Source organism: Platalea leucorodia (genome assembly GCF_965183815.1).
Source record: "Platalea leucorodia genome assembly, chromosome: 5".
Lineage (NCBI taxonomy): Eukaryota > Metazoa > Chordata > Aves > Pelecaniformes > Threskiornithidae > Platalea > Platalea leucorodia.
Genome location: NC_138827.1, coordinates 75,724,351 through 75,737,468, shown reverse-complemented (window position 1 = coordinate 75,737,468; position 13,118 = coordinate 75,724,351). Strand labels below are relative to the sequence as shown.

Here is a 13,118-nt window from a genome sequence, read left to right as displayed (position 1 = left end):
CTAAGATACCAAAGTGAGTCAAATCAACAAAAAAAGCAATAAACCCCTTTGTCAAAGCTTGAGAATCCAGATGGAAGAGTACAAGGGAACAAGAGAGTCCCAATGCACAGGAGATGCATACAACTGTCTTCGTATCTGTTACAGTAACAACATTCACAGATCCGAAATAAAGGAAGCAGAGGCATGCTAGGTTAGCAAGAGTCCACTTGGAACCTACTCCTCAAGTGGGGATGGATGTCAGCACAAGACATGAGTAAAATTCAGCAGCTTTTCACACCTGGACAAGAATTCAGAAAAGAGGTCAGAAACGGAGGCGGGCGGGGGGGGGGGGGGGGGGGGGGAATGGATAAAAAAAAAATCAGGAACAGGAAGACAGCAATACCATTTAATCTGCTGAAGTCATAAGAAACAGAGTAACAGGAAAAACAAAATTAACTTGCACAGGCTTTTAGTAATAAATTTAGAAAAAACTCTCCTAATAGAACTGAGAAAAGTTACAGGGTTTTTTGTTTGTTTGTTTGTTTGAAGAAACACAGTGGTAGAACAAGAGAGGATCTACAAAACATCATGCACAGCAGGATCCTGAAAATCTGTAATATGGAAGACAGCCTGAAAAAGGATCAGGAAAAAAATTTGTGACAAAAAAGTTTTGAAATGGCTTCCGGACATTTATATTAAACAGGCAATGTAAAATCAGAGAAGTAACACTTCTGCTCATTTAAGGTAACTATAACAAGCCAAAAAAGGATACTGACAGAAGAAACCTGAAAGGTTACAAAAAAAAAAAAAAAAAAGGACAAAGAGAAACCAGAGAGCACATTGCTTACATTATCAGATTAATAAAATACAGAAAAAAAGATATATATTTAGAAGATTTAATTTTTAGTGACTACAGAAGGACCCTTTGGGAAAGAAGACAACATTGAACGTGCTGGAGTCATCTAAAAAGGAATTAAAAAGGGCGAGAAACAGATCAAGTGTAATCAGGAGGACAGTTTAAAGACAAGGTCCAGGTACAAGAAGCAGACATCATATTTCCAGAATCCTGGAGCAAAAATAAATGCATGAGAAAGAGTCAAGGAAAAAAAGAAAAACTGGAAAGCTGGAAACAAAAACTGAACTTGTGAACCTGGAAAAGAAAACTGTGGAAAGAAAAGGTGTTTTCTAGAGAAAGAAAAATAGGACACTGTAGTAGGCAAACTTTTCACCCAAAAAAGGGGTGTGGAAAAAAAAAAAGGATAAGGAGATGGAAATAAGTGAGTATTTTGAGGAAGGAGAATATGCATTTAATATAAAATAAAAATTAAGTGCATGTAAATCAGATAGGAAATGGAAGACGGATGTTTCTGTTTAACAGCATCATTCACTTCCAAAAAAGCAGCATTTCAGTTCATGGCAAAATGAAAAATGTGTTCATCTCAAGTCAGAACACAATTTTAAGCTAGTAAATCAAAAAGAAAGAGTGCCGACATTCCCCTCACCACCCAGTACTAAACTGCAATGCCAAAAAGCAGTATTATGTTGTTCTATTCTGTAGATGATCCATTTGAACGTTAATCCTCTTTCTGTGAATCAGAGCTGTGCGACAGATCCATTACTGGTATTAAGGATACAAACATTTGTGTCACACAGCAGTTAACATGACGCGATAATCTGATAATTCAACCACTGATAAAAACTGCTAAATAATTCCTGAACTCAGCCCTGCTAAATGACACCAAAAATTTCTGTACATAAAGATTTCCAGAACAATTAACAAGCAAGAAAGTCTTTAAGACTATATTAGTCTCAAAACCTTCGTTCACGTCTGTCTTTAGGTTTTGAACATTTTTATCAGTTTTTAGATTATATTTAATTGACAATTCACTACTCAAAACCTGTGGAAAAGTCTTAATGACAAAACTCAAGAAAGCTGATTTTATTAAGTAACACCTTCCAGAAGGAAAACATGAAGATACTGTAAAATTAGACTTAATTTGAGCAAAAATTCTTCAACGAGGATTTTAAGTTTCACCTGATTTTTAAGGAATAGAAACTACATTAAATGATACTTCAGTCAAACACCCTAGTACCTGCTTCTCGTGATAACCACCATTCATAGCAGGAGCTGGCATAGAGAATGAGCACTTACCTACAAGGTCTTCACTGTAAGAAACAACCAACCATGACATTATCACCTCTCCTACACTTGATCCTAATTGAAATTTTCTTAGAAGCATAAACAAACTTTGAAGATTCACCCAAGAGTTCAGCAAACATTCCAGGAATTTCTCAAGACTGGTTAAAGCTTTGAATCATAAGGTGCAAAGGAATTATAAAGACACATCATCCTGCAATACAGGTTGTTGAAGCTTTCAGTAAAACAGAGCAAAAAAAAAAGTGCTTTATGGCTAAAAAAATAATCCTATGATTGTTTTGATAATAAAGGCAGTGGGAATCAATTCACTAAAGGCTTCAATCAGAAGATATTAACTTGAAAGAATAAAAGGTGATTTCCCTTGTTTAGAAACTGGCAGTTAATTCAACCAGAAATTCCTGCTGAGTGCATTCAGTTTTTTATCCAAATGGACAGACTCAAGCTTCATAAATCCTTGAATAATTTTATTGTCTGTATCTCATTGTTCTTTCTGCTCTCACACTGATCAGGAAGCCTCGTTTTTTTCTTTTTGCCCCCATAAACACTCCTTAGGAGCTGTAAGTCTATACAACGAGCAAGTCAAAGCTCTCACATCTTTGATTAAGGTGAGGTGAAAAGTAATGATTATTAGGGTAAAAAAAGAAATCAGCACAAAGAAGATGCCTCACGATAAGAAGACACAGTTTCACAGCAGTTTTGAACCTTGAACTGTAGTAATTCCTACAACTAGTACTGAATCATAGGCTGATAGTAATTTATTTTTGTCTCTTTAGATATATACTTGCACACACATGCCAAAAATAACACTTCTGCATTTATTTTAAGAGCATCTCATTCATAGCAATTACAGCTGAATCATAACTACATCACCTCAGCTGCTTCTTTTTTTTAATAGGCTGGTGTGCTAACCAAAATAAATTATCTAAGTACCACAAACTGTAACATTCAAATAATTAAATTCTTATTCATCTGAATGTTTTTCAAAGAATGCTATAAATTTTAATATTAAACACTGTGGTGCTTCATGAATTTTACACATTTCCCAAAGCACAAAGTGATAGGAAAGAATCTGCTGGAATGAGATGTTAAGTAATATTGTCTAGAGACTTGATTAGACGGCTAGTGGGATATCATATTTTGTCTCCTCCAATCACTTGTTTTCTCAAGAGACATGAAAGTCAGTGGAAACATTTCAGAGATTATAGAGCTGCTGGTCACAAAGCTACTGTACTCTAAATTACTTAGCATTGTTTTTAATTGATTCCCAACAGTTCCATATATATTCAATTTACCCGTACTTTCTTAAGTCTCAAAACTAGACCTGGGAGTTGCTCTGAGAGCTTTCCTACAAAATTAGGAGTAACAATTTTTGTGTTTGCAGTGCAGCAGGAAAAAAAACAAACATGCCTGCACATTTATTTTTGCATACAGTAACATTCATGTATTTTTAATTTGTGATTGATAGGGGAAATATGAAGTTTCTCAAAGCTGAGACAGAAATAAAGCCCTTCACGGGACTATGTAACATAAAAACATTCCTATTCAGTAAATTAGCACCCCATAAACTATATGAAAGCTAACACCTTAAATTCATCTGCATATGTCTGGTTATTTTTATTTGTGGCAAGCAAAGGATTCATAGAAAGCAAAATAAAATAACCTGGAAGCAAATATTAAGTCAAATCTCAAAAATACCAAATAAAGCAGTGAAATAAAATCTACTTTTTTTTAATGCACCTAAGATTCTGACTAATGGGTTGGTTTTTGGGTGGTGTTTTTTTTTTTAGTTCCCCCATTAAATTTATTTTTCTGAGTTTATCTTGCCCACAGAATACTTAGTAGTTGACAGTGACTGCAATTGTATTAAATACCAACAGCTGAGTAGTTCTCTGAGCAGTTACCTAACGAGCAGTGTTACACAAGTTATATTTCCGTTGTATGATCTAGCATGTATATTCTAGATTGTTTTCTCTATTCTTTATAGCTAAATTGATTTGCTGGAAAACAAGATTCTTTTTCTCTTTAGAATTCTTCAGGTTATGCTTCACTGAGTGTCATAATCCTATGCATGCTTAGTATTGCATTTCATGCACAGAATTAAAGAATTAGATAAGAAAATACACAACAATCATCTGAATTCTTAGTTTACTTCCATGTAAATTGCTTAGTAACAAAATAGTAGAAGAACTGAAAAAATAGGCCAAACAATTTCTGATTACTAGATTAAATGAAGTTTTTAAAGAACACCTAACTGTAGCCCAGATCTCCACTTACTAGTTGCTATTAGACTAATAACGTTACTTCTACACACACTGTTTCAAGTAAAACAGAATAGTGATAATTAACGCCACAAGAAAGTTAACAGCTCTCTCAAGTGCAACTCTCATGATGATAGCTTACAGCTGACTGAAAAGCTGTTTAAATAATTAGACAGGTATTTACATTCTAGCAGTATCTAGGATAAGTACTAACTGAAGGACAGTTTCCTTCACATGAAAACATATCAATTGAATTGAGCTTACACAGTGTCTGAAGACAAAACAGATTTTGTCTGATGATCTCCAAGATTACAACAAAGCAATCACACTTACAACTGCTTTAATTCAATACACTATTATTCAAAGAGGACCATGAATGCAACAAAACAACACATTCTTTTAGCACTATGCTAAATTTCAAGCCCCACTGACAAAGTCTAAAGCTGCCTGCAAATACGATCTTCAACTCCGAGTTCTTTCAGGGACAGAGCTCTGAGAATCACTGCCATGCTACACTACTTTTGACATAGGATAATTGTTTCAGCAGTCCAACCAACAAACCTTTTCAAACAGGTTATAAGCAAGCATTTGAACTGCTTGACAGAAAGGCGCAATTGCATAAGACAAATGTCTTATGAAATACGTGTTAGCCTATTTGCTCTAAAGGTTGTAAGACTCATTTTAAGGAACAGCAGCTCTGAGGAATCACTCTCATTCATCTGCTTGCTATACAAACTAGGTCCCACGAAAAGAGTAAGGATTTTAGATACTACCATAGTACTACGACTTAATAATGTTAATAACAAAGAAGCAGCAGCAGCAAGGCTTACGGTCTGACTTTCAGGAAAGTCCATCTTCAGCAATTTGTGAGCACATTCTTCGAAGTCTAAGCTGCAATAATAGAAAAAATACTTCTCATTATCTGGGCAAAATATGCTAAAAACATTTCAGAATTATATTGATTGTTGATGCTGAAACTTCAACTGTTTTGAAATAAAGTATCTCATTAACACTCAGAAAGCTGTTTGTTTTTGTTGGGTTTTTTTTGCTGTGGTGGTTTTGTTTAATGAACATTTTGTATTTCATGAATTTATATCTGAAAATTTATCCAAAGTCATTGCATTTGCAGACAATCAAAACAAGATGACTCGGATCATTATAACTATTACATCATCTTACAAAATTTAGCAAACACAAACATGTGAGCTCATTTTGCACATCCTGAAGAACACCAAAATGCAAACACTGTATACAAGCTCCAAAACCAGTATATACCACACTCTCCTCTTTGCACTCACGTTCTGGTATACTGAAAGCCTTTAGTTACCAGTAAGTGCCTCCCCCCACCCAAGTATAAGATGAACAAACTTAATTAGGGCAAGAAAGTATTGAACAGTAGCTTTGAGAAATATAAGAGCCTCTCACACATCTCAGTATGGTACTAATCCATATGTCTAATGATCAATACCACAACTACATTATCTCACTCCTCATGCAAGTTCAGACCTGCAGAATATTATGGACCATGCCTACTTTTAACAATGGAACTGAGCAGCACGCAACAGATTAATCTCTCCTTTCACCCAGGTGACACAGGAGTTATAGCACCATGTTTTGATTACTTGTGCCACGTACTGCAAGGGGATTTCATTCTCAAGATGAACACAAATATAGTACGCTTCAGGCTTGGTATCTGCATACTTGTTTTCCAAACAATGCAGATGGCAACAGGTCTAAAGAGTACCACGCTGCAGAACTCCTTACTCACAGAGGTGGAGAAACTCTACAGCATCTCTACTTTAAGCATGTCACACTTTTTTCGGATATTCTTAAGATGCTGTATAATCTGAAGATCACTGACTTGTGCTCACTCAGAAAATTTTGATTACAGCAATCCTCATGGAAAAGTCCCAGTGCACTACTCAAACATTTTGAAATGAAAAGGATTTATCTTACAATGACAATTTGGGTACTCATTTGTCAAAACAGTCTGCTTTATACAATTAGGTCAGGCTCCATAAAGAACACTTCCCTGGTTTGTTTTGTTTTGTTTTTTTAATTGCACACTAAAAAATTATTTAAAAAGAAAGAGAATACCAGTTCACCCATTTCAAAAGAACTGCACTCATAGGTGTACAAATTATATTATATTTACCTTGACTGAATAGCAAGATAAATTGTACGACGGAAGGAGACCAGATTGATTTCTGTTTTGTCATGGACAGTAACTTTTTGACCTGGGAAAGAGAAACATGGTTTTGTGAAGAGTAAAACATTAAGGGAGATATATGTAATCTCTTAGAACAGCTCTATTTACTGTTTACTAAGTTTGTAGCACACTATATAATACTTCTTCTAGAAATATTTAGGTCTGTTTAGCAGGTTTATGATTTTTTTTTTGTTAATTTATTTATTTTTACAGAGAAGGAAAACAAAAAAAAAAATCAGTATATGCCCCATCTGTAACTAACAAGTAAATATTTAGAGATACAGTTTTAAGAGGATAACTCCCCTTTCAAAGACCTTTCACGTAACTTAGCCACTGCAACCTCTGGGTTCAACATTTGTTGTCTATATTATTAGCAAGGTATTTTCTACATAATTTAACTACACAATGCTTTATGTAGTCTCCCTGATTTCAACAGGAAATTCTTTGTTTCTGTCATGCATAGGATCTACATTACAGCATTCAGCAAAGTTCTGTTTTGTCCTGGATCACGTGTATCCTGGATCTGTTCTGTACCACAACCATTCTGGGAACACCTTCATTCATACAGTATTCACTATTCCTTCATTCTTTTAAAGTTTGGTAATAGCATAAAAGATGAAAAATTAGGTGAATTCTTGTACTTTTCATCAGCCTGGAAGCTCTGCTCATCTGTGAAATACTCCAGCAAACTGGTGAGGAAATCCATTCCTGGTACTCTACATGAACAGGACTTGGCTGGCTTTTCAATTACTCACACAGTCTGCACAAACATTTCAGTTATGCTTATCCATGAATTTTTTTCCTGGGAATCAAACACATTCTTTGAAAATGTGTAAACACTGACTGCTTCCACTAAAGATCAAGAAAGGGGGTTGAACTGAACTAAGAAGTGAGATATAGAGGATGTAAATACAGTTGTAAGAAAACCCATTCTGATCTTGAAAGTGACTTGAAAATATGATAGAGCACTAGAAAGTCTCCAGAAAGGTTGTCTTTGCTAGTTTTTAAGGAAGCATTTTCACATTTGTTATTTTTAAATGTCTTATGTTCGCAAGGCTTTTCTCACAGGAAATGAATATGGTCAAGAACAATCAGGCAAAGATGCTTTTCATTTTCTGCCTGCGCTGAATGCTTCCTTTTAGACCATTACTTGTATACTATTTGCTAGTAAACAGTTAGATCTGAGAATAATTCAAGGTGAAAACATCCCTTAACATTCGAACATTCTTAGTTTTGCAAACTGTGTAACAAGTTAAGTTTTTGTTTCCTGTTTCATTTACAACCAATCAATCACTAGTAAGGTGCCAGTCATACACTTACCATCTTCATCCTCCTCTTCATCATCTTCATCTTCCTCACTACTTCCAGCCTCTTGATCTGCTTCAGATTCACTGTCACCTTCATCAAGAATTTCTGAAAGAGCAGTATCCCAGATTAAAGGTATACAGACCGCAGTAGTTTTATTACCAAAAAAAACTTGATCCAACACTTAAGAGTGAAAGAGTGTCCCAGGTGGAGAATGTGGCAGAGCCAAAAAAATAGGTATGTCATAACCAAATGAAAACATAGCTGGGGAAACAATACTGAAGAAAATAGCAGGAATACATTGGAAAGGTCTATGATGAACTGAAAGACAGTTATCTGGAACACAAATATCACCCACTGTTAAAGGCTGGTAACAACAGCTGGATAAGTAAACATCCTATAAGTAAGTGCATAAATATTTTATATAAAATGTGTATACACACACCCCCCTACCTTTCTTCAGCGTTTTGTATTTCTCTTCATTTTCCATAAAGTTTGGATCCATCTTGAAAACATCTTTAGAATAAAAGAGAATCTTTATTTAAAATACAAAATTAAGAAAACAATGAATATTTAATCTTAAATTTGTTTTCACGGGGAATGCAGTCATAGAATTATGTTCCGTTTCTAACTTACTAAGAACATCCTCTGGGTTGTAGTCATCTTCTAATGGCAACATATGAGTAAACTGATCCTCCTCTTCCACTAGATCTAATCCTTCTGGAATGATTGGATGATCCTTGAAGCCATCCTTCCGTACAGCAAACATAACTTCTATCATATACTGAACACGCATATCGATTTTAGATTCATGCAGAATGTGTCGAAGACGGTCAAAGATCGCTTTGGAAAAAGACAGAGATGTAAATATGGAAAGTATTTACTTATACAAACACCAAAAAGACAAATGTTCTGGTTAATTATACTTACCATTAATACCCCTAGGAGAAACTTCCGTTAATTTGAGCCCACTTTCTTTAATAAATCCAATTGCTACTTCAATACTGTCATCAGTAGGCCTTTCAAGAAGCAAAGTGAGCATTTCCAAACATAAAACCTCATGAGCCTATGGAAATAATATCAGTAAAGAATTAGAATGTACAATGTCACACTATTATTACAGTGATTTACTTGACAGAGCAGTCCAGCCTTTGAGGATGCCACAGCACACTTGTTTAATCACACACAGAAGGCAACAGTAGTGGGACAAAGCTAATTAAGAGAAAGACAAAATTTCAAATACAATTTTACCACCTGTATTTACACCACCTTTGTAGTGACTGTGACTATGCTATTGAAATGAACAAGCAAGCAATGAAAACCATTTTGCCATTAAGAAAAAAAATAGAATGTGTTTCCAAGAAGCAAGTAAAACAGCACTTACATTACAGAAACTAGTTCTAAGCGCATTGTGTCTATAATTAGGTCTTCCAGGATCATACATATAAGTAAATGGCACATCTCAGATTAGTTTCCTCTTTACAAAATACTGTATATTCCCAATGCATTCCTGACAAACTGCTTCTTGCCATTATTTAGATTGGAGTATCGTGATTTCTAACACATAAAGTGGCATAGAGCTGGCTACAAATTTGCTTTACTTTTTTTTTTGAGTCTAGTTCTGCCTACGCAGATGTTTAAGCCAGATGACAGTGTTGCAAGAAAACTCTGTTTAAGATCCACGGGACAGAGCCGAAGAAGCAGCTTGCTTTGCATCAAGACTTGCCTGAATACTAGCCAAAACATATTTATGAAGTCTGGGGAAGCTGTGGATTATAAGTGCAATGGTAAGCAATGATAACTGCATAGGCAATTACCAATGTCTTTTCTAAAAAGGTCCTAACAATTTACAGCAGGCATTAAAAGGAAGCCTGAACTCAGGTTTTCAGTAACCCTTAGAACAGGGAGAGCATCTTCACTTAGGCTACTGCTGTCTTAAAACTAAAGAAATAGCCATATAGCGTTTGGATTGAGTAGAAACATGAAGTAACATACCACATTCTGATTCATCAAATGTGCAACAAACTTCGAAGATGTTAGACAGAGTTGCTGCAAAAGAAATAAAATAGGAAATTTTAACACATCTTACATGAAAGAAAAAATTTAAAAAATTTACTTACTAAGATTTGTGCATCTCACAATCAAATTAAGTCATGCAACTAACTATGCTGGGATACCAATAGTTGTTCACCATATAGGACTGTACACTTTCAAAAAAAAAATAAAAACCAACCAACCAATCACAGTACCAACCCAGAACAGGTTGTCAAGCTTTCATGATACTCTAATACTACTATACTTAATGTATTAATGATAGGTCCTGACCCACAGGTCTTGGTTGTGTTCCTTTGAAGCAGGTAATTTGAACACACTTGATACAAGGTCAACACAGCAGAATTACAAGTTTCAGCATGTTGCTTCTTCACATTTTACGTACCTTATCATTTCTGCGATAACCTTTGCGAAAATTTAGTATCAACCTCTTGAGAATCAATTCACCGATATTTGGAAACTTTGAATTGATAATTGCCACAAGAGCTGCATAAACATGAGTAAAAATCGGAGAGGCACTCTGAGCTTGCAAAATGGATCTAGACAGCAATCCCCTGTAAAAATACATAACTTTTAAGATTTTTCTGGTAATAAAACATTTAATATTTTTATTCAGTACATATCACATAAAATAGTATTGTACAGTTGGAATAGTAGAAGATACCAAACAGTCATTTTCAAACCATTGTTTATCATGCCATAAATGGAGTTTTGCAAAATGTGTTACCCAAATGTGTCTGAGCCAAGAAATTCTTAAACTGATATCTTACCTTTCATTAAATATTGTTCCTATTAGAACTACATTTGAAAATGATAAGCATGTAAAAAGTCTTCATCTTGTATCCTGCAATTATCCCTTTTTAACCCCAACACAGGCTCTTAGCTTTGAAATTTGTACAATTGTGCTGTTTCTTTTCCTCAGTTGAAAAAACAAAATCCTGTTTGTGTCTGAATATCTGCTCTGCAACTATTTATGAAAAACACAGAACTGTGTTCCAGTATAATGATAACTTAAACAAGCAAAACAAACTTCTAAGAAATAAAAATTATATTTACATAAAAGGTCCCTATCAAAGATCTACCCAGGAGTAACAAAACTGAATGTTCAGTAAAACCAGAATGGGCAAAGTAATGCTTTTCAATGCTTTTCTCAAAAGAAACTGCATATTTCAACATAATAATTATGTTTTGGAACGGAGAACTGATTATAAAAGACTACTACTTAGAGCCTAAATGAATGTAAACACAGGGCTCAAGAGATAATAATTCTTTTATTGTACTAACGGTCTCACATTTATATCAAGACTAAAATCTGAAAAGAAACTGAGACTTTTTCCCCTCTCAGTTTTGCTTTTTCTAATGCTTTAGCACATAGAATTTGACTGTTGCTGTATTACTCCATTACAAATGGGAGAGAGGAAAAAAATAAAGCAGCCCTCCAAACATGAATCTTCAAAGTACACACTGGTATCCAACTCTATCTTCTCTGTGGTCTATTGAAGTCTTCCAAAAAACCTCCTACACTGCATAAGGACCTTATTCCTACTTACTTTGGAGTTGACAAATAGAATAGAACTCATTTCATACTAGTGCACAGAAACAGAGTATTTCATTTTGAAACTATTACTTACTTCTCACTTACAAACTGAAACTGGTCTGGTTCAGATCCTATTTACCCTTTAGTTAGAAAACTCAGAAAAGCACTTTACAGCTAGGTAAACCTTCATGTCATTACTTTTATATGCACCTTTGTGCAAATCTGGAAGTCAAAATTAACTGTAAGAAGAGGGGAAATGGTGACATTTTCTGTCTACATTATTATGAAATTTATAAGCTTATAAGCCACACACAAAAACTTCCACAGAGAAGTGTATTCTAAAAACATTCAACAAGCTCATTTTTAAACTAGAATATTACTGCTTGTATGAAGATTAAGTTTCTGGGACATGAGATGCAGCCAAGTAAAAAGCAGTTCTACAACAGACTGTTCAAGACTTCATTATTACTTTTACCAGAAATCACATTTGGGAACTACTTGCTCACTCTCTAGATTTTACTAAATTCTCTTCTGTTGTTTTTATGCTATTTGCAGGATTCTGATCAACCCATCAGGTATGACATACATGAAAGTAACACCTTCCTTAGCTATAATCTCCTCAAATAACGGTGATCAAGTTGTGACAGAAGTGTTACTATCTGTTTGAAATGTAACAGAATTATTTCTGGATATTTTGTTCGGAGAGTTTTTTTGCTGGTGGTTTTTAGTTTTGTTTGTTTAAATAGCAGCCAGTCTAAGATACCCACACTCCTTCAGACTAGCGTATTTAACCTCTATTGACATCAAAATTAAAGCAAGGAAAGTCATCACACAGTACTTGCACAGTCACCATGATTTAGTGCTGAGTTCAAACAGCATAGTAATCTTTTCTCCTAAACACAACAATAAACAGTCCAGCCAGATAACTGTAGTAAAACTTGTTTTGCTAAATACTGGCTACAAATATTATTTATCCCACAGGAAAAAAACCCAGAATACAAAAGTAAATATACAGAGACACCTGTAAATTTCAAGTCATTCAAGTAAAATGTGTAGGTAAAACCTTTAAGATCACTTCCCCAAGTAGGGGACTACTCTGCATAGGACACTATAGCCTAAGGTTAATTTTAAAATCTGACTAGCATCCATACACTACACATAGCACACATAGTGATGTACACATGAACAGAACACATACTAGCAGAAAAGCAAAATAATTGTTTTAAAATACTAAGACTTACCTTCCCCGAACAATATTTTCCTGAAGGAGCTCATGAATGATATTTTCTATATTAGAAACGTTCACTTTATTGACAAGACCATTGATTGACTTCTTCAAGGCTTCCCAACTCATCCTCTGATATGCCAAGCTGTTACAAAGGTATCACAAATTATTAATGCATAATATATAATCATTAATTATATTAAAATTATATATTATAATATTATAATAATTATAGTTAATTATATACATTATTATATTAAAACATATATCATATATTATTATTATATTAATGCATAATATATATATACACACACACATGAAAATGTGAATGTAAGTTGTAGTAAGTAAAATAAGTATGAAAATATTCACTGCATAAATATGAAGACTAGTTCATA

At 34.4% G+C, this 13,118-nt stretch overlaps 1 protein-coding gene across 7 annotated transcripts in view; it reads right to left on the bottom strand.

The window, feature by feature from the left end:
• Nucleotides 1-13,118, bottom strand: part of CWC22 (CWC22 spliceosome associated protein homolog) — a 36,107-nt gene that overhangs the window by 17,058 nt on the left and 5,931 nt on the right. For all 7 annotated transcript variants that reach the window (XM_082313356.1, XM_082313355.1, XM_082313358.1 and 4 more), the window contains exons 6-14: nt 12,740-12,868; nt 10,347-10,515; nt 9,905-9,958; nt 8,840-8,975; nt 8,546-8,752; nt 8,363-8,425; nt 7,925-8,017; nt 6,551-6,632; nt 5,226-5,286 (exon numbers count right to left, since the gene is read on the bottom strand). In XM_082313356.1, the coding sequence (XP_082169482.1) occupies nt 5,226-5,286; nt 6,551-6,632; nt 7,925-8,017; nt 8,363-8,425; nt 8,546-8,752; nt 8,840-8,975; nt 9,905-9,958; nt 10,347-10,515; nt 12,740-12,868 (994 nt within the window). The remainder of the gene's footprint in view (nt 1-5,225; nt 5,287-6,550; nt 6,633-7,924; nt 8,018-8,362; nt 8,426-8,545; nt 8,753-8,839; nt 8,976-9,904; nt 9,959-10,346; nt 10,516-12,739; nt 12,869-13,118) is intronic.